The sequence below is a fragment of the Caretta caretta genome, chromosome 1, assembly GCF_965140235.1.
Source record: "Caretta caretta isolate rCarCar2 chromosome 1, rCarCar1.hap1, whole genome shotgun sequence".
Lineage (NCBI taxonomy): Eukaryota > Metazoa > Chordata > Testudines > Cheloniidae > Caretta > Caretta caretta.
This window is the reverse complement of record NC_134206.1, coordinates 252,017,864-252,044,221: the sequence shown is the minus strand read 5'-3', so window position 1 is coordinate 252,044,221 and position 26,358 is coordinate 252,017,864. Positions and strand designations below refer to the sequence as shown.

The 26,358-nt window shown below is 37.7% G+C and overlaps 1 protein-coding gene across 2 annotated transcripts in view; it reads right to left on the bottom strand.

Moving 5' to 3' along the window:
- MYBPC1 (myosin binding protein C1) overlaps positions 1-17,297 on the bottom strand; it is a 70,466-nt gene extending 53,169 nt beyond the window's left edge. For both annotated transcript variants that reach the window (XM_048831207.2, XM_048831217.2), the window contains exons 1-8: positions 17,264-17,297; positions 16,835-16,873; positions 15,445-15,480; positions 12,958-13,062; positions 12,128-12,276; positions 11,595-11,712; positions 10,029-10,080; positions 7,234-7,290 (exon numbers count right to left, since the gene is read on the bottom strand). In XM_048831207.2, coding sequence (XP_048687164.1) covers positions 7,234-7,290; positions 10,029-10,080; positions 11,595-11,712; positions 12,128-12,276; positions 12,958-13,062; positions 15,445-15,480; positions 16,835-16,873; positions 17,264-17,297 — 590 coding nt within the window. The remainder of the gene's footprint in view (positions 1-7,233; positions 7,291-10,028; positions 10,081-11,594; positions 11,713-12,127; positions 12,277-12,957; positions 13,063-15,444; positions 15,481-16,834; positions 16,874-17,263) is intronic.
- Between the last annotated feature and the right edge of the window lie 9,061 nt (positions 17,298-26,358).

The window sequence follows — 26,358 nt, the reverse complement described above, 5'->3', positions numbered from 1 at the left end:
TATTGTGGACAGTAGCCTGATGTCCTCCATCCAATCTCTCTTGTCTCATGACTGTTTGGCACCCACCTCTGTCAGATCTTAAATACCACTGTTTCCCCACCAACTCAGAATTTCAACTGAGGGATGGGACAGTCGGTTACAAGGAACAGGTCTATGTTCCAGAAGGACACTTTATCCTCTTAATTCTAAAATTATGTCACGATACACCACTCACCAGCCACTTTGACCAAGCTAAAACCCTGAACCTTATTTCATGAAGCTTCTTGTGGCCAGGCCTATGCATTGATGTCCAGAATTACATAAACTCCTGCACTCTTTACTCCTGGACCAAGAAGCCATGCTCCAAGCCACTCAAACTCTTCCAGCTCTTGCCCATTCTGCCACAACCCTGGTCTACTGTATCACTGAACTTTATACTAGAATTACTATGGCTGCAAGGTGATATTGGTTGTGGTTGATCTTCTAACCAAGATGGAGCATTTCATTCCTTCTCGCCCTAGCTTCTTCTTGGAAACTGTTTTCTGATTTCATGGTTTGCCCTCTGGTGTCGTGTAAGTCCAAGCTCCACAATTTTTTCCTGGTTTTCTTCAAGATCCTTGGTGTGGAATCCCTTATATCACCCTCACCCCAATGGGCAGACAGAACATGTTAACCAGATCTTGGAAAAATGATTCCACTGATGCTTAAATTACCAACACTACGATTGTCTTCCCTTGTTACCATACACAGAGTTCGTTTATAACATTTCCACCCATGCCTCCACTCAGCAAAACCTGTTTTATGCTAGTTACAGATTCCATCCTCGCTTCCATGCCCACAGTCTCCCTGGTATCCACAGCAGTGGACCTGGTCACCCATCTGCATCAGATACAACAAGAGCTCCAAGAGCACCTAAGCACCTCTAAGGAAGCCTATAAATGCCATGCCAACGAGGGCCATCCAGACGTTCCCAACCTTGCAATAGGAGACAAGATCTGGGTGTCCATTCCAGAACCTTAAATCCATCCACCCCTCAGCTAAACTGGATCACTGATGCATAGGGCTCTTCATGATCATAGAACAGAACAACTTGGTCTCTTTCAAGCTACAGCTTACCAAGTCACTGGAAATTAATCCATGTTCCATACCTCCCTTCTCAAGCCACGCACAGAGAACCTGTTCCCTGCCTGTCCAATCCCCTGCCCACACCCATATCCATCAAGGGGCAAGATGAGTATGTAGTTCAAAAAATCCCTGATTCCAGGTGAGTTTGAGGGAAAGTCTAATACTTGGTTATTGGGAAGGTTATGGTCTGGAAGACCCATCCTGGGAACCAGAAGAGAATATCCATATGGTAGATATACTAGGAACTTTTCACTGGTCCCAGGCGAGCTGTCAGGAATTAGGGTTCGCAGCTGAACCCGGGACCAGCGAGCTACACCTCCCTACTGAGCAACAGAGGATTTGTAAATGAATCACAGTTAGCTGAAGGAACCAACAGGTATGCTCTTAAGCACAGCAGCAGCATTTGTCCAATGGCTGCTCAAAGTATTTGCCCACAGCTGCATTAGCTCCTGTACCTGCTTGTTTTCAGCCCTGCTCCTGCCTTGGCCCCAGCCTTGCCCCTGCAATGCCTCACTCCAGGTCACCTGGCTCTGACCCTCTACTCCGATTCCTGACTTTGGCTCTGACCCTTGACTCTGGTTTTCTGGTCTCTGAGTCCAGCTCTGATCCTGGGCTCCTATTCCTGGCTACTGACTCCTGTTCTAACCACTAGGTTGACTCCTGCTCCAGCCAGTAGGCATGACCACCCATGTCCCCATCGCTGACATCTGTATTTCTCAGACTGCAGGACTGGGGTTAAATTTGGTACAAGGCTGGTATTATGCGTCCACTGACATCTGTACTCATGACACAAATATGTTGACCTCTGTACCTACCGTGATTTTTAGTAATGGGAAGCATTTTCTTAGATCTCTAGAGTTAGTTCTGTTTGTTCAAGCTTATCAGATTTCATATTAAACAAGCTAGAGTATCATATTTGTTGTAGTTAGCTTCAAAGTCTGTATTTGAGTCAACAGAGTCAGCTGATAAAAAAACTAGTTAACCATTTTGAAACTGGCAAGCATTAAATGCAGGAATAATGGGGCAGTCTGGATAAGATTATAATTTTGATGAGATCCACTGATTATCTCAGAAAAAGAAAGCTGCTAGTATAATTTAGGGGCATAGGAAAGAGAGAGCAAAGGTCTTGACCCTTCTTTTCCAGAAGCACATCCTGGCTGAGACCAATCCTGGCTGATAAAATTTGACAGGTTCTGGTGGAATCAGCACTTTTGGCAACAGAGCAAGAACACAAATGTATGGAAAAATAAAAGAAACTTCAGCCTTTATTGCCTTATGGTATAGAGAAATCATGGGATCTCTGAGAAGTCTAGCAGGGTTGGGCCAGTGACTAGGGAACAGTACTATACCGTTATATAATCCAGAAAGTTTACAAGCTTTTATAGGTTTCAGAGTAGCAGCCGTGTTAGTCTGTATTCGCAAAAAGAAAAGGAGTACTTGTGGCACCTTAGAGACTAACAAATTTATTTGAGCATAAGCTTTCGTGAGCTACAGCTCACTTCATCAGATGCATCCAATGAAGTGAGCTTTAGTTCACGAAAGCTTATGGTCAAATAAATTTGTTAGTTTCTAAAGCTTTTATAGTAGTTCAGTGGTATTTTTAAGAAATAACTAAAGATGGTTCAAAATGTTCATGGTGGGTAGTATTACTCATAAGATAATATAAAGACTGGCATTGCACGGTATTTTATATCTTAAATTTTAGTTTTGTGCTTATGATTTATGGAGGCTGACTACTTACTGAAAACAGTCGTGTTTCAATGAGATTCCTCCTGCATGAGGTCAGGTCAAACCCAGCTTGCAAACATATGTAAAAGCTGACACGCGCTAAGGGATAGAATTCTCATCTCATTGCGCTGGCCATTAGCTGTGCAACTCCTATCAATGCTAATGAGAGTTACACACACACATCCACATGAACTGAGATGATAATGTGCCCCGTTAAAATCAGGCAGTGGTTGACAATTAGGATGAGCATGTCCAGATTTTCAAATAATTAAACAATTATTCCAGCCTCTCTATTCACCTTGCATAACTAAGAACAAATTTTGACACTTTGAACAACCACACTCTGTTTTGAGACTATAATATTTGTACCTGTGGATAGTGGGCAAACAACATTTATTACTTTCCAGGCAGATCCATTGTAAATTATCTAGACCACAATCTCATCCAATTTCCCCCACCCGAGAGATGTGCATTTTGTTGAAAAATGTATTATAAAAAAAATATAAATGTTTGAATCTCTTCGAGATCTGGCGCCTTTTGGAATTTCGTGGCATTATTGACCCATTGCTATGATGAGACATACCACCTCACACAGTATGTCATTAAGATGGCTTACTGGTTTGACTTCCTATGAGAGTGTCACAAAATAATTTTTAAAAGCAGCATTAAGACTCTATGCATTTAGACTTTTGTTAAAATATATATTGAATTTCAGAAGCTTAAATGTGGAGGCAAAATACTGGTCTTATCAATATAAAATTTATTCTGTTTAAAAACAGGTTGGTTTGGTTTCCCCATTAACCACACAAGAGTTATACTGTTTCTATTAATATATATTTTTATCATATAAAACAATGAATTATTTATGTTAGTGACGTGATAGTCACAATTTCACATTACCACAAAAACAATGAAGCCTCCCCATATGCAATCCATATATTAGTACCCCAAGACAGTCAATCAGAATGGTCATGTTACTTGTTGTTTCAGTAGGATAGTTAAATGAACACACATCAAATTGAAGTTCCTAGTTAGGAATGAAGAGAGGATAAAAAATGGAGACCTGGTGGATATGAATCAATTCAAACAATTCTTCCACATCCTGCTTCTACTATACACTGAAAGTTGGTCCCATGGAAGCTCTGCCACTGGTTAAGCTGGAAACTGCTCTTGGTTTTATTGTGTATTTTTATTTTTCTTGTAGGACAAAGTTTAGCTATTCAGATATCTAAGTTATTTATATGGCCCCTGTTATCATACTATCTAAGACCGTCACAATCTTTAATGTATTTAATGGTATGTGTTTTTTTCTTAGTCAGAGGTGAGTGCTAGCAGAGATTAAAGAAAATTCTCCCTTCAATTATGCATGTGTAGGAAATTATGCATCCCACAGTGTAGGAAAGATAGGAAGTATGGCTTAACCAGGATATCTTCAATGATCTAAAAATCAAAAAAGAGTCCTACAAAAAGTGGAAACTAGGTCAAATTACAAAGGATGAATACAAACAAATAACACAAGTATGCAGGGACAAAATTAGAAAGGCCAAGGCACAAAACAAGATCTAACTAGCTAGGGAAATAAAGGGTAACAAGAAAACATTCTACAAATACATTAGATGCAAGAGGAAGACCAAGGACAGGGTAGGCCCATTACTCAATGTGGAGGTGGGAATAATAACAGAAAATGTGGAAATGGCAGAGGTGCTTAATGACTTCTTTGTTTCAGTTTTCACCAAGAAGGTTGGTTGTGACTGGACATCTAATAGAGTGAATGTCAGTGAAAATGAGGTAGGATCAGAGACTGAAATAGGAAAAGAACAAGTTTAAAATGACTGAGACAAATTAGATGTCTTTAAGTCATCATAGGATGAAATGCATCCTATAATACTCAAGGAGCTGACTGAGGAGATATCTGAGCCATTAGTGATTATCTTTGAAAAGTCATGGAAGATGGGAGAGATTCCAGAAGACTGGAAAAGGGCAAATATAGTGCCAATCTATAAAGAAGAAAATAAGGACAACCCAGGGAATTACAGATCAGTCAGCTTAACTTCTGTACCGGTAAAAATAATGGAGCAAATAATAAAGCAATCAATTTGCAAAGATCTAGAAGATAATAAGGTGATAAGTAACAGTCAGCATGGATTTGTCAAGAACAAATCATGTCAAACCAACCTGATAGCTTTCTTGGACAGGGTAACAAGTCTTGTGAGGAAGTGGTAGACGTGGTATATCTGGTCTTCAGTAAAGCTTTTGATACTGTCTTGCATGACCTTCTCATAAACAAACTAGGGAAATGCAACCTACATGGAGCTACTATAAGGTGGGTGCATAACTGGTTGGAAAACCGTTCCCAAAGAGTAGTTATCAGTGGTTTACAGACATGCTGGAAGGGCATAATGAATGGGGTCCCGCAGGGATCAGTTCTGGGTCCGGTTCTGTTCAATATCTTCATCAATTATTTAGATAATGGCGTAGAGAGTACACTTATAAAGTTTGCGGATGATACCAAGTTGGGAGGGGTTGCAAGTGCTTTGGAGGATAGGATTAAAATTCAAAATGATCTGGACAAACTGGAGAAATGGTCCGAGATAAATAGGATGAAATTCAAAGTACTCCATTTAGGAAGGAACAATCAGTTGCACACGTACAAAATGAGAAAGGAGTACTGTGGGAAGGGATCTGGGGTCATAGTGGATCACAAGCTAAATATGAGTCAACAGTGTAATGCTGTTGCAAAAAAAAAAAAAAGCAAACATAATTCTGGGATGTATTAGCAGGAGTGTTGTAAGCAAGACACAAGAAGTTATTCTTCCACTCTATTCTGTGCTGATTACACCTCAACTGGAGGTGTCCAGTTCTGGGCACCACATTTCGGAAAAGATGTGGACAAATTGGAGAAAGTCCACAGAAGAGCAATAAAAGATTATTAAAGGTCTAGAAAACATGACCTAAGAGCGAAGATTGAAAAAATTGATTTTGTTTAGTCTGGAGAAGAGAAGACTAAGAGGGACATGATGACAGTTTTCAAGTACGTAAATGTTACAAGGAGGAAGGAGATAAATTGTTCTTCTTAACCTCTGAGGATAGGACAAGAAGCAATGGGCTTAAATTGCAGCAAGGCAGTTTTAGGTTGGAAATTAGGAAAAACTTCCTATCTGTCAGGGTGGTTAAGCACTGGAATAAATTGCCTAGAGAGGTTGTGGAATCTCCATCATTGGAGATTTTAAGAGCAGGTTAGACAAACACCTGTCAGGGACGGTCTAGATAATACTTAGTCCTGCCATGAGTGCAAGGGACTGGACTAGATGACCTCTTGAGGTCCCTTCCAGTCCTATGATTCTATGCTCTCCTCTCATTGACATCTCTCATTGACATCAATGGAAGTTGCACTATACTATATCCAAGGGCAAAACTGGATCCAAGGTCTAGAAACCTGGAGGGATGGGACTGTCCTATTAGCATCCAAACTTTAAATGGGGTCTTGAGGAGCAGATGCCTAATATTTTTAGCTGCCATCTCGTGAAGGAAAATCAAATTAACATTGAACACTTGTTGTTCATATACCTAAAGGTTTGGTGTGCATGTACGAACAGTTTGATGTTAGCTCCTTTTTGGGTATTAGAACTGCAAAGTCATGCTGCATATCATCTGAAAGCTAATTTTCCCTCATTTTTGTAAGAGGCTATCAAGTTTTCCTTAGGACCTCACTGTCTCAATAATATACCTGCCTGTTCTTTGAACAACCTGCTTGTTGCTCTTTGGTCAGATGATGAAAGAGCACATAATTCTGAATAAATAATAAGTTTACTGCATTCTCTAGCTGGGGCATGGAGAAGGAAAGAGCAGAAGAGTCAGTGATCATCTAAAAAAAAATCCTTCTTCCCTGATTTGCACATCTTGAACTAGAAAACCCCTTGGAAATAACAGAAATGCCTACATTTTGAAAGTATTGTATGTAATTTCCAGTCTGAGGATATTTGCTAAAGTTAATTTAAAGTGTGCCCAAAAGGGCCAGCTTAACCCCTATAGTTTCTTACTTTCCCACCAGACTCAATTTTCCAACCTGCTCATCCCTGCATAGGAAAAAAACTCCATGCAAACACAAAGAAATAGCATGTAGACTTAATACTATTGATTTGTTCCATTAAGAAAGTGCACCACAACCTAAAATCTTTGACACCACTCAAATCTGAGGCTTCTTTCCTGCCTACTATGTTTACATGATATGATTAGTTGAACTTTTGCATTTCAGACTCAAATAATAAAAGGTTAGGAATATCAGAAGAAAGTAAGATAATAAAATTCTTGAGAAATGATTAATGCTAAACCTGACTCTTTCTGTGTATGAACCTAATGGTTTCCAATCCACACCTGCTCACTTCATCACTTGGTTCTCACCTACGTTTCAGGAGACCACTAAAGTCAAGTTCTCCTGCATCCTCTTGTCCTTCACCGCTGTTGTTAATAAAAAAAAGATCAAATCTTTGTTTAATACAGAGGGACTTGGACAACACACATTGCAAACACTCTAGATGTCCTGTATATGCAATACTGTCTAGGCACACAAATAATGGTATAAAATCAACACAAACTTGTATTCGTTTCCACACAAGTTATGGTTCCATAACAAGCACTTGTGAAAAATAAACACAAAGGTTTGTATTGCTTGCTGTTATACTTTTAAGGCAAATTTTTGTAGATTGCATACATTAATTTGCTAAGATTTGTGTTATATTTTAGAACACAAATTCACTTAAGCCAATCAACACAAAGGGCTTTGTTTTTGGGTTTGAGTAATATGTATGTGTAAAAAACAAAGGGCTTGTGCTGATCTCTGTTATAAATATAAAACAAAGATTTGCATTGTTGAGTGTGCTGCATTTAACAATGCATAGCTGTGTCAGATACCAGCTAGCAAAGCATTACACTTAAGTTTAACCTCTGTGTGTCAGCAAAGGGAGAAGTCAGACAGAAAAAAAGAAAAAATACTTTGTACACTTTTAAAATGTGATTGTAGCCTTTTTAAAGATGCAGTCCCTTCTAGAAGGTCTTCTTAACACAAGAAAATTTTATTACAATATACAGTACATAGAAGAAAATGCTCTATTGTTGGGGTGATGACAGTAAACATTAGGGGCGAAATCCTGGCACTATTGAAGTCAATGGCAGTTAATTCAATGGCACTTGGATTTCACCTTAGAATTTGCATACAGTTTTCCCTTAAAAGTTTTCAGAAGTATTTTTTTTTCTGTTCGCATTGTGGTTGCTGTTGAGTCATAGTACAATGTGCAAAAATGCACCCCTAGGAAAGAATTAACCTTGAAATTAATATCCTTCTGAGAGTGAATTTATCTCAATAGCGCATCATTTAATAAAAGTTACTACTTAAGCACAATTATAAAGGTTGTTTGCTTATTTCTTTAAGTTAACAAATGACACTGGTTTTCTGTCCACAGACTGTGTTCCCAATATTTTTATTTCTGTTCTGGTAAGAAAAATGTGTGCAGATTTAGAAAGTGTAAAGACTATATCATAACAGTGGTTTTAATGGCTAGTTTATCTCAAAATTCCAATAATCTGAGAGAAGGTTTAGGATATAATGCTGTATACTAAGACTTCTGGAATGCATATATTTCAATGTTATTATCAAGATAAATTTGGCATGCATTTTTCTTTTTATCAGAAAATAATCCTATCACATTGAAGTCAACTGGAATTTTGCCATTGATTTCAATGAGTGCAGGACTGGGGCCACAGTAACTTTCACATCATAGATGATTACTATCAGGGAGCATATAGTAGGATATTTTAATGAATCACAAAATAAAATTTTAAAAATTATTGTAAAGAAATAGATAATATTTAATGGCATCTTACAAATAAGATGGAAAATGTATTGGGAAACACACATAAAAGAGTTTAAAACACAAATTTTGTCTTATGAAGTAATGATCTTAAGTGTCAATATCAATTTTTAAAAGTTGGGATGTTTTCTGTCTCTGATGTTATCTATCCGCCGTCTGCTAAAACCTTCTTTTGCAATGTGCTGGCTAAATCCCACTTGTGTAATTATTTTCTGCCTATCTAAAGTTCCTGTCTATTTTTAAATGAATGAGAGAAACAAGGTGGGTGGGTAATACACATTTTTCATTTTCTGCCCTGAACTACTGTGTAGTGTTAGTATATGATGTTTAAAGGCACTGCTTGCAAAAAGACAGAGTCTTTGGAATCTTCACAAACTAATTGCTACATAAATGTTAGTAATTGGTGTGGTTATTTAACTCTAGAGTAGAGCTAGGTGAAATTTTCAGATGAATAGTTTATTCACCTAAAAATACCGTTCTGGTCAACCTGAAACAATTTGTGAATGTGACATGAATTCACTGAATAGTTTCAGCCAGAAAATTTTTTGGCTAGATTCACAAAATGGCTGAGGGTAGAGAAGATGATGGTGGTACTCACCTGGGATGTGGGAGACACAAGTTCAAAACCCTGCTCTACATCTGACAGAGGAGGAAACTGAATCCATGTCTCCCACATCCCAAGTACCTGTAAATCACTGGGCTAATTAGTAAAAGGGGCACCTCCATCTCCTCCTCCTTCATCTGGTTATTATGTGACTCTAGCTCTTTTGAAATGCCTAGAAACAAAACATTTCAGGTTGAATGGCATATTTTGTTTGAACCAAAACAGACTTCTTTAATTCACCTAAATTTGGGGGAATGTTTTGATTTAGTTTGACCCGGACCAAAAATTTTTTTTCTTTTTGTTTTTAATCTGCCAGTGAACCAAAATCAATTATTTTCCCAGCTCTACTCTGGAGTTACTTAAAGGAAATGATATATAAGCTTTTATCTCTTAAAAATGGAATTTCATAAATGCAATCCTATAACTTTATTTAGCCTTTGCTGTGCTTGCTGTATGATTATCTGACTCCATCAACACTTCCCGTTATAGCAATTACACTCAACTCTCATTTTAAAGTCTATTATACTGTATATGCAGTTTCTGATGTAAGGCTACTTCATCCCACCCACTTTCAATTATCTTACATCCTACTTTTTTCATCCTTATTTGCAACACCACCTTTTTATAACACTTGATATGCTTGGCTAGGAGAGATGGTATGAAGTGATTGTATGCTATATGTGTCCATTATTGAGTAACTTCACAGGATCACCAGTCAAAGTTACCTTCTTTTGAAAGCAGATCGGATGTCAATAGATGGAGCAGCCTGAGAAGATTCTATGAAAGAAAAAAAAGTTAAAGAAATATTTTTACCTTGGTAAAAATCATCAGTGCAGAGGTAATCTTTCTTAGTACATTTCTCTAAACTACATTATACATTTCTGTATACAAGATTAAACTGTGTGATGTTTCTCTCACATTCCCTCCTGACCCCACACATCCTGCGTCTCTCTCACTTTTTTTCTCTCTCACGGACATCTTCCAGTTTTCAAAGTAAATTCCCTCCTGCCCAACACTTTACAGGAAAAAAGAAGTCCTGCATAATCTTATTGGGGGCCCAAATCATCATCAGTTGTTTTTTGCCACCCAGAATAGACTTTGTCTTTCTCCCGCTGTGTGGTCAGCAAGAAAGATACAAGAGCTTGGTCTGATGGAGAGTGGAAGATTCTGGGGGAAATTCATCCCTGTATCAAGGGCCAGTACAGGATCTCTGCACCACATAAACCCTATTTGGAGAGTTTATGTGCGATATAACTGATGGATAGACCTCTGTACTGGGCCTTGGCACAAGGATGAATTTCCCCCTGCATGAATTAGACATCTGAATAGATGAAACAACTCTGTCCTATAGAAAGTTTATAGATGCGGATAGATGAGTCCTTCACCTAGCAGCCTAATGAATACACACAGATTCCTAGGCCTGTCTCTGTCAATTAGCAATCCCTGGCTGATGACCAAGCTGATGACCTTGGTAATTTGGTAGGCTTGTTTTGCTAGGATGAACAAATACTTGACTAGGCTGCTTGGAATGTTGCTGCCCTCTGGGTATTTGGGAAGCTAGACTGGATCTGCCTACCAGCTGAAATTACAGAATCAGGTGAACGTTTGCAGGTTTTAAGATTTGAACAGTAGCCTTTATGCGGCAGACAAGATTGTTCGCTCTTGTTTGCTCATTGCTTCCTATCTCTCTTTAGCTCTGCAAATATGCATGTGCTAAACTTTGTTCATGTGAGAAGTCCCATGAGTAAAGTTAAGCATGTGTGTAAGAGGGTCTTTATCATGCATAAGTTGACAAATAATTTGGCCCTGAGTCTCCACTACATTATGCAGTCATTTATACCTGGGCAAAGTAGATGTATAATGCTATCACTGACTGGGTACCATTTTACACTCTCTCTGCACAGTTGGGGATTCAGAACCATTCCATATCAGAACCTCTCTTGGATGTAACTGCATACATAATCTCTCTCATGTGGTATCTCTTGACAGATTTATGACAGGCATTCTTTTTGTTTAGGAGAGGCCTGATCTAAATTCAATAGAAGTCTTTCTATTGACCTCCGTGGGCTCTGGCTCAAACCCATGCTTGCCAGCCACCCCCCTCTATCATATATTTCATTCCAAAAAGAAATCACAGTTGCTCAGGAGGCATTGTGTTCAAAAAGTTAACATTAAAACTTCCTTCACTGTGGCCTTGAGAATACAGTTATACCATATTTGTTGTAAAGGGGGGGAAATCTATAAATGGACTTTATTTATAAATTTATAAATCTATAAAAGGCAAATCTTACCGTGGACTTCAAGATCGAAAGAACAGCTATCGAACTTATCCTTATATGTTACTTCACAGCGGTAGTTCCCTCCGTAGTTTTCCTTAGCTTTAATGATTTGCATCTCAAATGTATAAACCTGAAATTCAAATGCAAAGTATAATAATTTTAATTTAGGATACATTTGTACAAAGAGGAAGTTAAAAGCTATGGCCTAGATGGAGAGTTTACTCTCTCCGCCTGTGTCAGGAGTGATGCAGAGCTGTGCTGCCCAGGAGAAACTCTGGACAGGAACTGTGACTCGGAGACCCCCTTTCAAAGTTATTACTCATAGGAGCTCCTGTTTTATGCCAGTGGACATGATGCATCAGATCCTTACCAGACACAACATCCTAGGGAAATGTGTGGTGCAGCCAGAAATTGAACCCAGTTCTCCTGAGTCTCTATCCAATGCCTGAACCACAATGCCCTCCATCCTTAGATGAATGACTGGTTAAGAATGGTTTTTAAGGCTTCAAGTTTTGTCTCTTTAAAAAAGAAAAATATAAGTGTACCTTGCTATGACGCTCAAATGTCTCCTTCAGCTGAAGGTGTTTGCCTGCTTTACTGGCCAGGTCCATCCATTTACCTTTGAACCACTTTACAGTTGGCTTTCGAAGAAGATCTTTGGCTTCTACTTTGGCTATAAATGTAATATTTTCTCCTTTAAAAAAGAAAAAAAATTCAGTCATTACTGAAAATGTGGTTGCCTGTCACATTTATACAAGTTTCTTTTATAGAAAGATTTGTGTGGATGGTAGAGGGGTTTGGACTCAAATCTGAGTCTGAACCGAGGTTTACAATGCAGTGTAGCTATGCCGTTAGAAGGAGACTTGACAGGGAGGTTGTATAGCAACCCCAAATGGCTGTCTGAAAGAGCAGTATTGATGGGCTTCAGAGAGGGACATGTCTAGTTCCTATTTCTCCAGTCCCTAGTTTTGTTTATGCTCTACAGACTCCCACAAAATCCTTTCTTCTAGTTAAATACTGAGAAAGTGTAAGAGCATACGAACAACAATCTCTGAAACTCTCCCACTGTGTCAGCTGTTGTACGGCTAACAGCAGTACAGGCAATCACCTGTCCTATCCAAGTGAGCACAACTTCCAGCTTTCACCCTGACTAAATTATTAGATCTAAATTTGGTCTTGATATTAACCAGTTGAATAGTCTCTTCACAGACAGGCCAAATTCGTTCTTCAAAGAGGAGTGTGTGATTCCCATTGAAGTTAATGGGAGTTGCATGTGCCTGAGGGCAGAATTTAAATCTTATGTGAAATGCACCTCTTGTCAGACTTGATCTGTATCGTATGACCCCTCATACTTAATGTGTTTCTAGCCACTTACCAACATTCACTGAACCACCCTGTGGTTTTTCAATAAATAAAGTGGATCGCTGGGAATTGTCAAGCTTCTCTGGTTCTTCTGGCGCTCCATCTCCAAGAGACCATACTAATATGCAGAGAGAGGGAGAAATATCATTTGTCTGAGCATGGTTCACTCCCACCAAAGTTCACTTACCTGAGTTCGTTAATTTCGCTAACCCTTTAGGCATCCTCAGTGGTATGCAAGTCTTCTGTTCCCTTACTCCCAGTGACACCCACTGTCAGGGATGGGGCTGTCACATGCTCTACAGTTCCTATTGAAATATCATCTTTGTGATGATGGAAAACGGAACTACTCAGGAAAGGAATTTGGGCAGATGGACGGTATAAGTGTCTTTTGTAACTTGGACTGTAATAATGTTCAGCCATGAGTGCTTTATAGGTATAGTCCATGAAAGTGCTTTGTAGAAACAGAAACCACAGATCAAAGGTCCAAAGGCACAGCCAGTCTTAGGCACAAGCAAGATAAGTGTGACCACTTGGTGCATGATTTTTGTGGATCTACCTCAATCCTGCACTCGCTCAGCAACTTATGCAAACTAATCTTTCCCCTTTGCCAGTGAGACAATGATGGGAAGAGGTTCACTGTTCAATCCCAATCTCTCCCTTCCATGATAGAACCAGTGAGATAGCAACTTGCAGCCTGATTTCCAACCCCCGCCATCACTGCCACCAGCCTCTCCCTACATGTACCCTCTTGGAGAGTTTGGGTCCAGCAAATCCCCAGGCCAGCCCTGTGCATAGATTGATGTTTATAGGTGAATAACTAGCCAGACACAAATGATTAAGTCACACACTCAGGTACAGATACTTCTCCTGTTGAAGTCAATGGGCATTCTGAGCCAAAAGTGGGCCGCAATGGTGAGAAAGGATGTATATACTGAGTCTCCAGACTATCTGCTCTCTGACAACTCCTTCAGAGCCCTGGCAGGAATCAAAGTTGACTCCCAGTGGAAAACCCCATGGAGAGCAATAAAGAAAACATTTGTGGGCCACAGCCTCTCCTCCTACAGACACGGTACAACGTGTCCCATATTCTGAGTTAGAATGTGTGCAGTAAAAATGATATATACTTTTCTTTAGACTGAGGAGTGTGGACTAGCACAGAGTGGGGGAAATGAATGTAGCTAGTAAACTAGGGCCACCCGGCAATATATGTCAGAAAGTACAATCTGTTCAGACGAACATGAATACTGGTCTATCCCCACAAAAGGCCATTTCTTTGCTCTCTTTGGGTCAGAAATGCCTCCTTATTGTTCTTGAATGGAAAAAAACCATGACACTGTGATTTGGATCAGTGTGTTCAAAGGCTGTCGGTCTCTGATCTTACGATTAACAAACAGGCAAAACAAATTGCAATATAATTGATATCTTGTTATGCCTCGTTGCTAATATAAAAAGGTTCTTTTCATGTACAGTACCTGTTTTATTATTCAGTAACAGGTTTATTACAGAATGAAGACTTTTCAAATAATATGATTTAAGTTAGGGGTTTCTGCTTCCTATCTCATTAACCTAATAGAGACATAGACCCTTTTGGAACTGTTGTAAAAGATCACACCAGATGTCAGCAGGGTTTTTACACTGTTTAAAGGATTATTACAGAAGGAATCATGCTGGCTGGTGAAAGTTAACATTGCACAGATATGTAATATTAACTACATTGGCCACCGCTCATTAGCCAACTGTGGAAAAAGGTAACCAAATGTTTTTGTTTTATTAAAGGCTATAACACATTTCAGAAGGTACAGAAATACTAAATAACTCCACTTCTAGGATGGTTAAAAGAACTAGGCTTTTAGCCTTGTCTCTTAATGCACTCCATGTATGCAGTATCCAGTTCTACTGCACATGTAATTGTGTTATTGCTCACATGTAAACACACATATACACATGCACATAGCCACACAAATGTATAGGGAGAGATGTATCTATCAATATGCTGTATATATAGTATACTGGTACACATACAATAACACAACATAAATACAAGTGGGAAAGGGTCACTAGTGAAAATTCTTCAAATGGCAGTGTTTGGTACTGGAATTTTTAGTGTGAAACCAGCTACAATCCTAATAAACCACAACGTGATCCTGCAAAAAAGTTATAAAAAATTTCTTTATGCAAGAAGATCACATAAAGTCATCATGTGTTTGGTTTTTATTAAAAAGATTCACAGATTTCGGCTATTCCAGGTAACTAACTGGGGTTGAAGTCCCATCTGCACATTTCATTTAAGAGAGATGTCTATTTCTAAATTTCCAAGTAGATTTTCCCAAGTAACCCCTTTTCTTTGACATTTAAAACCAACTGAAAAATTAAGATTTAATGGCATATGAATGACTGTAATATAAAATAAAGGTAAATTAGAGCCAAGAAATAATTAATTAATAATAATTGCACTATGTTAGAGTTGGAATGTTTCTATTTTTTTTTCAGGAGGTCTCACCTGAATCTTTTCTCTCCACTGACCGAGTACTCCCATCTGAAAGGAAAGAGTAACCTGGATGATCCCGGTTTAGAGATCACAGGGTAATTGACCTTAGAGTTTACTGGTTCTTTAAAAAAATTGACTGTACACAAGTAGAAGAGGTAGAACAGAAAGTTAGGAGCATAATCATGTGGAGATATCTCAATACAGGAATATGAAGAGTGTATAACTGAGTCTAAACTTCAATTGTCTTTCTTCTGTTTCTGTGTTTAACACAGGAAGACGCATCTCTGTGCAAGGCTTCCTTTCCAAAGGCTCACGTTTTAGCAGGACGCCACAAGGCCAATACTTCCCTCAAAATTCGGGGTAGTTCAAGATAACAGAAGACATTTCAGTCCATTATTCATCCCAAAGGACCGTATCTCCAAGTTTAACAATATAATGACTCAGATTGAAAAAAAAATCCAGAGAAATAATGGAAAAGAAATTTTGAGGGTTCTTTTTAGAAGTGGTTAAAATAATAGTTTTCTTTTTAGAATTAAGGGCCAGATCCTCAGCTGGTACAAATCAGTGTAACTCCACTGATTTCAGCTGAGGATCTGGCCCCCGTAATATTTCATTTTCAGGGGGTTTGTGTAACAGTTGATAATTTCTTAAGGGAATTAAAATAATTCACAGCATTTCTTACTTTAACAAGTTGACGTGCATCATTAGGCATTCCATTATTGTGTTTCATTAAGGGTTTGCACGCCTTTTAAAACAAATTAACATAAAACATGGTTGGAAAGCATGTGTGTGGGCAGGATGAGGTTTCAGCAACACCCCAAAGTTGGTGGCACTAGGACCTTATGCAGCATCTGTTACTGCTGCTTTTCATTCAGTGGTTGTGGTTTGAAGGCCTTTTATTTGTCAGCTGACTGGTGGTCAGCACTGAAAAATTCAAGCCACCTAACTTCTGATTGACTGGTAGAGCAGTGGCATCAGTAAACAGCCCAAGTAAGGTGACATCCAACCAGGTGAAGATAATTAGTTTTAAATCATAAGGATTTAGTTTAATTATAATTCTGAAATTTGGGTTCAGCTTTAACCTTAAAAATACAGTCTGTATTCATCCAGATGAATGCATACAGAGCCTGACTTTCAGAGCAGCTGAGCTTAACCTTTCACCTGCTCTGAAATAGTGACATCTCACTTAAGTCCTTAAAAGAAGATACAAGTGGGATTTCAGTGCTGTAAAAGCCTTGTACTGGCCCACTGCATGGGGAGGTGAATTTTACCTAAAGTATCTAAAGAAGTTTCTGTGTTGATGGAAATTATGCTTAAGTGCAAACTGCAGAATCAGGACCTATTTTTTTCTAGTCTAGCTTTTTCTAAGAAGGAAGGGGAAAAGCACTGTAATAATCCTAACCTGCTTGTGAAGTATTAACTGAAGCGGTGTCATCTTCATCTGTAAAAAGAAATATGAATAAAAAAAACATACAAGGAAAAAGAGTGCACTGTAGATTATCCTTTTTAGTACAAACAAACGAAAATGTGAAACCTGCAAAAAAAAAAGGGGGGAGGGGAGAGGGAAATCATGATAGTTGGAAACACTCGTAATGGAAACTTCAAAATGATGAATAAAGCGTTGAGTAATTCAGTAGCTGAAATGGTAAACCTTAATGCTCCAGGCAAGTAAAATAAATAAATAAATAAAATAATGGGATGTGAACTGTGATCTATTATTAAAATATGGATTTATATGAGAGTTTTTTAAGTGGTTCTGTTTGTTAGAGATGTAATCCACAGTGAATACAAAAGAACAAAAAATGAAATCAAGGTCAACCACATATCTGACCTTCTGAAGAGGATGTCGATTCGCTGACGTTCATGTCTGCAAGTAAAATGCGTACCACATATACATTCAGCATAACTAAACCATTTCAGACACGCAAGACATACCACAGTTTAATAAACCACCACTATACACACACACCTGCATTAGAAGATTAATCCAACATGAAGGGATTAAGCAACTCAGGTTTTTTCCATATACAGGTAACACTTCAAGTACTGAATCATTATCAGTTCACTTGGTTTTCATTTGATAAACCCTAAATAACGGCCCCACTCTTTGGTATGAATACTTCATTTCCTAAGAATTATAATCTATTTTAGCAATTGCACTGTTATTTTAAAATGTTAATTTATATACTATGCCATGAATAAATAAATAATAATAATAAAACCTGGAAAAGTATGAAAGTGCCATTAAAATATTGATATTAAGGGCTAGTGACAATATTCATGATTGTGAGGAGACCCTAGTGGCAAGATAAAAGGCACTTTCTACAACAGTACAGTATTTTTCGTTAGCTAATAACTGTATTTGAATTTTAGTTGTTGAATAGAAGACACACAGAGCTCAGTCTCTGGTGAAAATAGACCATACGTATTAGTGTTTTAAATGGGTTTTAGTAGAAAAATATAATTTTTACCTGTGTACTTGTTGAGAGGCTATAACAAACTAGATATAATTATGGCTTCAAGATATACAGACATACAGTAGACCCTCAGAGTTATAAGCACCAGAGTTACGAACTGACCAGTCAACCACACACCTCATTTGGAACTGTAAGTACACAATCAGGCAGCAGGAGAGACCAAAAAAAAAGACAAATACAGTACAGTACTATTTTAAATAAACTACTAAAAAAAAGAAAGCAGCATTTTTCATCTGTACAGTAAAGTTTCAAAGCTGTATTAAGTCAATATTCATTTGTAAACTTTTGAAAGAACCACTATAATGTTTTGTTCAGAGTTAACGAACATTTGAGAGTTACAAACAACCTCCATTCCCGAAGGGTTTATAACTGAAGTTCTACTGTACCCTATACATGTTAAATAAAATGTGCATCTTTAACTTTATAAAATTTTATTTAACTTTATAAAGTTAAATACAATTTGCATCTTTTTCTAAATTGGCCCAATATAACAACCTGTTTCCTCCTCTTCAGGAACTATTATAAATGGTTTTATGGTAACTAACAGCTCATTTAACTACATAGCATGGCACTTTAATGAAGGTAGATAGATGTGACTTCTCTGTTATCGGGAAATATTGAAACTGTCTCATTTGATTTTGTAAAGAAATTCACTAAGCTAACAGAGCTACAGAAAGCAAATGATGCAATATATTTCCCAATAAAACACTAATAACTTGGATGAAAGGTTGCTGAAGTCATTAATATAATTCTTCCACAAAACAGATAATACAGGATCAACAGCAGAACAACTTCAAACATTACAAAGTGGGGGAATGAACATGAAAGGTAATAAATATTGCCTTCAGATTCAGTTTCTGACCGTATTCACATGTGAAAATGTGACCACCTTAACTTTGGCCTACAAGTCATATTCATGCATACGTACTCTTTCAATGGTACACATACATTAGCAATGCCTATTTAAATATATAATCCTTGATCTTCTACAGCTAGACTGTACCTTTAGGCAGAGTCCTGTGTAATGAGGTGGTCTGTAGCTGTGCAGCTCCTGGAGGAGCCCCAGAGGGCTTAGAATTGGTTCTGGGGTAAATAATTTGTTACAAGATGCATGGAGGTTGCTCAGAGGTGGGTGGGTGTGGTCTTACTCTTTCCCCCTTACATCCTGTGCACACAAGAGAGGGTCTTCCACAATCTGCCCCTTAATTCTTAAGGTTTTTTTAAAAATGGTAACATTGCAGTTATGTATTTTACTGAAAAATTATAATTATTACTTTAGCAACCTTAATGTTAAGTTAATAAAGGTTTCTGTGTTGGTATTTTCTTCTTTTTTAAAAGAAGAAATACCACATAGGGAGCCCTGAAAGTTTTAGAATTGGATAGGCACAGATAATTTTATGTGCCATATGTATTACATTTTCTATGATGCTGGGTTCCACATGGCTTCCACAGTATGCTGATGGGATAGCAGAAAAGCTGTGCAGCTCCCAAGATGTACAGGAGGGGAGTCTCATTACAGATCTCAGAACCCCCATTCTGTACACCTTAGGAGGTGTGCTTCTGGAGAAGGTGTATCCACTGAGCTATATTGGAGCACCTACCCTGCTTCTGCGGCACCTGGACCTCTACTAGGGAGCCACATCCTCTCTAACAACCTATTTTCACCTGTGCCTATCTGAAACTAGGAGTGTTTTCTTGTGTAAAATTTGTACATTAGCTCTTGACATCTAATCTTTTCTATATTAATTTTCATGACAAATAAATATATATCTCATAAAGTAGACCTATATTATTTAGAGATAAAGATAGCTATTAGCCGATTTGAGATTTTGTTTCGATCTACATCTCTAGAAAGTTTGAACTGTTACAATTTAATAATTTCTAAACAAGAATGCTTCACAAAAACAACTCTAAACTGATTTTTTAAAAGTCATTCAGTCTCCTAACTACTGAAGGAATTCATATCTGACTTCCTCCAAAATTCAACCTACACATATAGTGATTTTAGTTCTGTTCAATATAGTCTCATGTCTAACAAACAAATGTACGCTCTACTTTAACTGAAAACTGAACGCTATTTTAAATCTGGAGTCACTATTGTCACTTTTGTAAAACAGCAGAAAAGGTTAATTGAATAGAGAGCAGATACAAAACAGCACAGTTAAAATACATGATACTTTTGTTAATTGTGGGCATGGAAACATTTGACTTCTGAGTTGTGCAGGAAGTTTGGTAATGTAAGCAAATGATTTGGATATTTGCTGCTACAGATTAAGCAAGCGAAGAATAGGAATTGGAATTTGAGAAAGCTAAAGACCCATACACACAGCAGGCCTAATTTTCCTCTCAGTCATACCCATGCAACCTCAGGTACTTTTGCTTAGGTTAATGGAGAGCTATATTTTACCCAGTCTGTGATATGGAAGAAACTTTTTGACCTTACCATGATTTAAGAATAATAATATGAACAGAACTATATTTAAAGATGCTAGCTTTTACAAAAAGGGAGGGAGTAAAGCGAGATGAAATAGATGAGAATGTGCATTCTTAAACTAACACAATACATGAAAATCATAAAGCATTTGGTCAATTATATATATATATATTGTATGTACTGATTATCTGTAACATTTAGTGGGGATAAAATAAATTATAGATCTATTCATAAATTAGAGATTATGAGGGAGTTGAGGCTATCCTTACAATTTTAGGTATCCAAATTAATGTACATAAATTAACATAAATTTACTATAAAGTCACAATGAAACTGGGCTAAATTCTCTTCTCACTTTGACCAGGATAAACCTAGAGTAACTCCAATTAAACTCACTGAATCAATCTAGATTTACACTGCTATAACTGAAAGCACAATTTAGTCCTAACAATGACCAAGGTTTTCAAAATTCTGTACCTAAAATTAAGCTTATTAAATAGATTGTTTAGCTTTTCAAAGTGCTGAGAACTCAGCAGCTCCCATTAAACTGTACAGGAACTTGTTGGCTGCTCAGCACCGTGAGTACCTAAGTGAAAGAACTGAAGTTTTAGTAGACAGATGAAAGGCTTAGTGAAACCTAAAGAAAATACAGAGATGAAACATGCAGACATTTTAGTAGATGGCTGGATAGAGCCTAGAGAAAGCACATCAGTGAAATACGCAGAAGTTTATTAGTAGACACCTGAATGGCTGGATGGTACCTAAAGAAAGGTGGTACCTAAAGAAAGGAATAAGCAAACTGTTTTTAGATTGAGAAAACCGTGATAACAATACTTTGTATACAAGATGATGCTAAATTTAAAAAGAAAAAAAATGGAAAATGGGATCAGTATAAGATGACATGGCTATAAATTTGGTGGAACTTCTGCTGATTCACTTCTTGTTCTGCAAATAAAATGAATACTTAGTAGCTATATCTGAGTTCTGAATTTTCCAGTTACACAACTCAGATGTCTATGAAAGTGGCAAAATTACACAGAAGCAGGCAAATTTTCTTTTCACTGCCCTGAACTAATCATTTCCAGTGAAAAACCTAGAAAGAGAACAAAGAATTTTTCACATGCTGTGACCCATTTTCTCAACTCTACTAGGCCTACTAATAACATAATAGGTAGACAAATGTTTTACCATGGACAGACAGTAACTACTAACAAGTAACAGAATAGTAGAGCAGACACACAGCTGGGTATACATCTTCTGCCTAACTGCTGGCTCTGTGCCACAAAAATCATCTGGAATTTGTGAAGAACATGGCCTAGGTTTTCTTGCACGGCTGTAGGATTCATGCATAACCTGACCTCTCAGCAGACAGACAACTTCCTATGTACCCAGGTGGGTGGCTCATATGAATTATCATGGATATCTTAGAATTTGTTTGATCTGTCAAGCACCCATTCATTATGCTATCTAGATGTGAAACCCTTCATCATCCCACATAATTCAGAGAAGACCCAAAAACTGGCACCTGCAAAGTTATGGATGCAGTTTTTAGCTCCATACTGAACTAAGTAGTACAAAAGCCAGTTGTTGGCTGGATCTGTCCTTGTTGGTAAACAACCCTTTAAAATATATTTTTTCTAATATAACATGACTTTCAGCAAATGGGGAAGAGAGAGGCCTTTTCTTCTGATATTCAGGAACTATGCTCGTTATTATAAAGAATACCATATGCAAAATTCTTTGTAACAGATGAGCATGAGAGTCTTAAAGACTCTCTTCCCTTATGCACAATGGACTCCTAGCCCTGGACTGGGGTTCACAGGAGCTGGGGTTCAGACTGCAATGTAAATAATAATAAATTTAATTAATAATATCAGCTAACTCATTCCGCATGCTCAGAGTCTTACTGACAATGATGTCTGTGCTGCTATGTAAAGGAACAGATCCACTAGACCATGATGAATGAAAAGAGAATCTTTTCTACTTATCAGTACCACAATCCTTCTGACATTTCACTATTCAGTTTCTTATTGGAATTCTTACTTCAGCAGTCATTGCCAGTTGAAATATGATTAAAAATGGAAACAATTCAACTTTTACTTTGTGTAGTAGGATCTCAAACAGTTTTTTAAAATTTAAAAACCATTCCAAGCACTAGAAGTAAATGGCTCAGCCCCATGGAAAACTCCTATCCTCCAGCAAATCTCTTTATTCTTTGCTAGTGTGAAGCTTCAAAAACCACAAGACAGATTGTATATAAAAAAAAGAACAGTAGTGTTTGATGAGATACTTACCAAGGTGTCTTTTTAATTCAGCAAAATGTCAACTTGTAAAGTTAGAGGGAAAGATATTATAGATGTTCAATTCAGGAGCAAAATGTTTTTCCCAGATCAAAATTCAAGCAGTCATAACAAACAACTGCTAGACTATTATGAGGCAAAAATCTTCACTTCTGTTTCTACCTATTTGGAGTGCAAAATGCTCCTGAATAGAACTGTTGCCAAGAATGACAGATTTAAGTCCTTCCCAAAATATTTTTGTGACAAAATAGAAGCACTATTGGAAGACAGTTAGCAGCATGCACTGACACTAAGTTCAGCATGTTTATTCTGCCAGTGAAGTTTGGTTCATTCATTCTCAATATTGGCATTCTGATTTTCTTGACACAAATGGCCACGCACTGCTCCATATCTTTTTCAAATTAAACTGTAAACAAGTCTTAGATGCCACATCATATCTATTCTTTAAAAAAGGCAAATCTATAAACTCCCAGCTAGGTGAGATCAAAGTCAGAGTAGATATTCAAGGTCTATTCCAAATAATGAAAAAATGTTGGATTAACTACAAACAGGTCTTAGTCTGATTGTGATTCTTTTTTTATCAGAATCAGAAACCTCATACTTGAATCAATAAACTATTCAAAGTGAACTCATGAGCTGTTCTAATTCTACTCAGGTAGAGAGTACAGAATAATGCGCAGTATGTGCCATATTTGATCTTTCTTTTCATACAAAAGGGTAGAATTTGACCCAATCCCACCAAATGTGTGTTCCTAAATGGAAGAATTGCCAGTTGAGGGCCAGATTCTAATTTCAGCTAAGTAGCAGGAATAGGTATGTATCTTGAAAATGTAGCTGTTTGTTGGATGCATATATAATATGTGTATGTTTGTGTGTGTTCACAGCAGATGATTTTTCCAGTAAGGCAGTAACACAGAACATGTATTGAGGTTTACCATTGGGCCGAAAATGAAGAAAAATTAATGAAGTGAGAAGATTCCTTTACAGAAGAACATGTGGAAGTTAGATGTCTTGGTTGATCAGATGTCTGCTGAAAATGTAAAATACCAAGCTTCTGAGGTAGAATAGAAACAGCCTTGGATCATAAAATGAGATTGCCCACCTCATGCAAGAGCTACTGGTATTAGGGTGACCAGACAGCAACTGTGAAAAATTGGGACAGGGAGTGGGGGGGGGGGTAATAGGAGGCTATATAAGACAAAGCCCCAAATATCTGGACTGTCCCTATAAAATTGGGATATTTGGTCATGTAAGTGGCGTGCACTGATCTGAGTTTCGTTGAATTCTCTCAATGTTACCATTCATGCTCATTTGAAGAAGGCTATTTGCTCATGCAAATAATTTGAAATCTGATCCAGGAAGATGGACCATTTTATCTAACTAATCATGATTACTACACAGTATAGCTCAACAAAGGCTAGTGAGCTTCATACTTGTTTTACGGAACTTCTGAAGGAAACACAAACAGCATAATTTCCTTCTGCTCAATGAGTCATGCAAAAAAAAAAAAATCCAGGAAGCTTCAAACCACATTACTGTAATATAATGCACCAAAATTCTGAAAAAAGCTCAAACAATCTAGCATCAGTACAACATTTATGGATGCTCTGCCTGCTTCCAGCTTCTGGGATATGACTGTCCACTCACCTTTAGCCTGTTCGGTTCCATCCTCTTTTGGTTTCTTTTGTTCTGTGTAGGAAGTAAAAGTGCATTTTTGAGAGAATCTTAAAGTAAAAAGAAAAACTTACACAGCATTATAAAGAATATAACAAAGCTTTAGGTCATGTAAATATGTAAACCCCACTCCACCCCCGCAAAAAGGCTATTTCTTATTGGTAATTGTATAATGTGTAGCTATAATGCACCACACCAAATGTTACATATTAGAATAATATACATGCATTTTGTGTTTGATATGTTACCGGATTATGTACTATTGAAGAGGATTTTTGCGGCTTCCCTCACAGGAAGCAAAGTGACACCTTCTTTGAAAGCAACAATTGTTAGACCCTTGTTCTCTTGGGAACTGTTCTGAAGCCCATTGTAGCCAATTGAAAGACTCCAATTGATGTCAATGGGCTTTGGATCAGACATTTGATCCTGTCATATTCTGATAGTACTTAAATGCCTCAGATCTCCTGGGCTCCAGTCAATTTGTTTTTAGGTCTGTGTACAGTACAGACAGATTGTGCTGGAGATATGGTCTGACATCTCTTCCTGGGGAGGGTTTAAGATCCAATAGCCTAAAAGAATCAGTATGGCTATCTGCTTTCATTACTGTTGGCAATGAGGTTCTATTCTAGATCATAGCAGGCATAGATAGGGTCACTCCTGAGTGACTCATCTTTTCTGTCTGAGACAACCCAGAGGTTAGTTTTTGTAAATTCTTAATTGCCAAAAGGGTTCTCTATTCCAGGGTTTTACTGGATTCTATTTTGTTAACTATCTTGCTCAATTTGTTTATAGAGCCATTTGGAGGTGTTGCAAGGATGTATGGATTGTAGTGTCTTCAATAGACAGAGGACACAACTCTATTTCCCATCAAATCTGACCTCCTCACTGTGGTTGAATGATTTACGTAGTGCCCAACAGGGTATGGTGGTTGGATGAGAGTTAACTAGCTGAAGTGCAGTCCAAGATGGGACTAGAAACTAGAATTGATCCAATAATAAACCAAACAAATATATGGGGTATATAGTTATACCACTGTATGAGTGTTAATGTAGTTCAGGTGAGCATGCAGATCAAACTATAAGGGCTTGGGCTTCTACGTTTCACTTTCTCACAAGAGAAAAGGGGCCAGCTATGTTCAAAGCTTCATATTTACCTGAAGCCTTATTCACTAAGGGTTTGATTCTGACACCCTTATCCACACTGAGTAGTACCTTCAATGGAAATGAATGGGACGGTTTGTTTAGAAACAATGTGAATGTGGGCAACATAATCAAGTCTCCAATTTTACTATGACTGTGTCCAGAAAGATATTTTCAGTGTCATATTTACCAGCTCTCTTCTAAACAACACCAAGCTTGAGAAATTAGCAATTCTTAGGCAAACCTATATGAATGGTAAGTGAAGACAGCACCTTACTAAATCAAGCTCACTTCCTGTTGTTCAGCAGCTGTTTATTTACAGTCAGACAATAAAAATAGACACCACAGTATTGTAGCACAGTCCAGACTCACGCAATTCTGTTCATGCTACAGACCAAATCAGGAAACGAAGGCAATTCCTTTACTAACCTGCAGGGGGCGTGGTTCCTGCAGGTGGCAAAATTTCTGCTTCAGTTTCATTCTCTGAAAATAAAGAAAGAAAAAAGATGAATTTGAAGTAAAAAAACCACCTTATTTTTCATACATTTAATTGTACAATTGTTGAAACCAGAAACATTCAGGGTTAGTTTAAGGCTTCAAACCAAACCTCAAAAATCAGCTTATATTTTGATACATAGAGCAAAACATCTTTCCTATTCCCTATGTCATTCATAATTTCTCTATACTGTGTCTTCATAATGACACCAGTTATTCTAGAGAGACTTATATTTAAATGGGTTTTATTTTTTCCAAAAAGGACAGAAATTATAACAGGGCCCATTTGCTACTACACAGAATCTCATTAGCAGTTCTATACACTTTTTCTACAACTAATACCACCAGCAGCCTTAAGAACATAAGAATGATCATGCTGGGTCAAACCAATGGTCCATCTAGCGCTG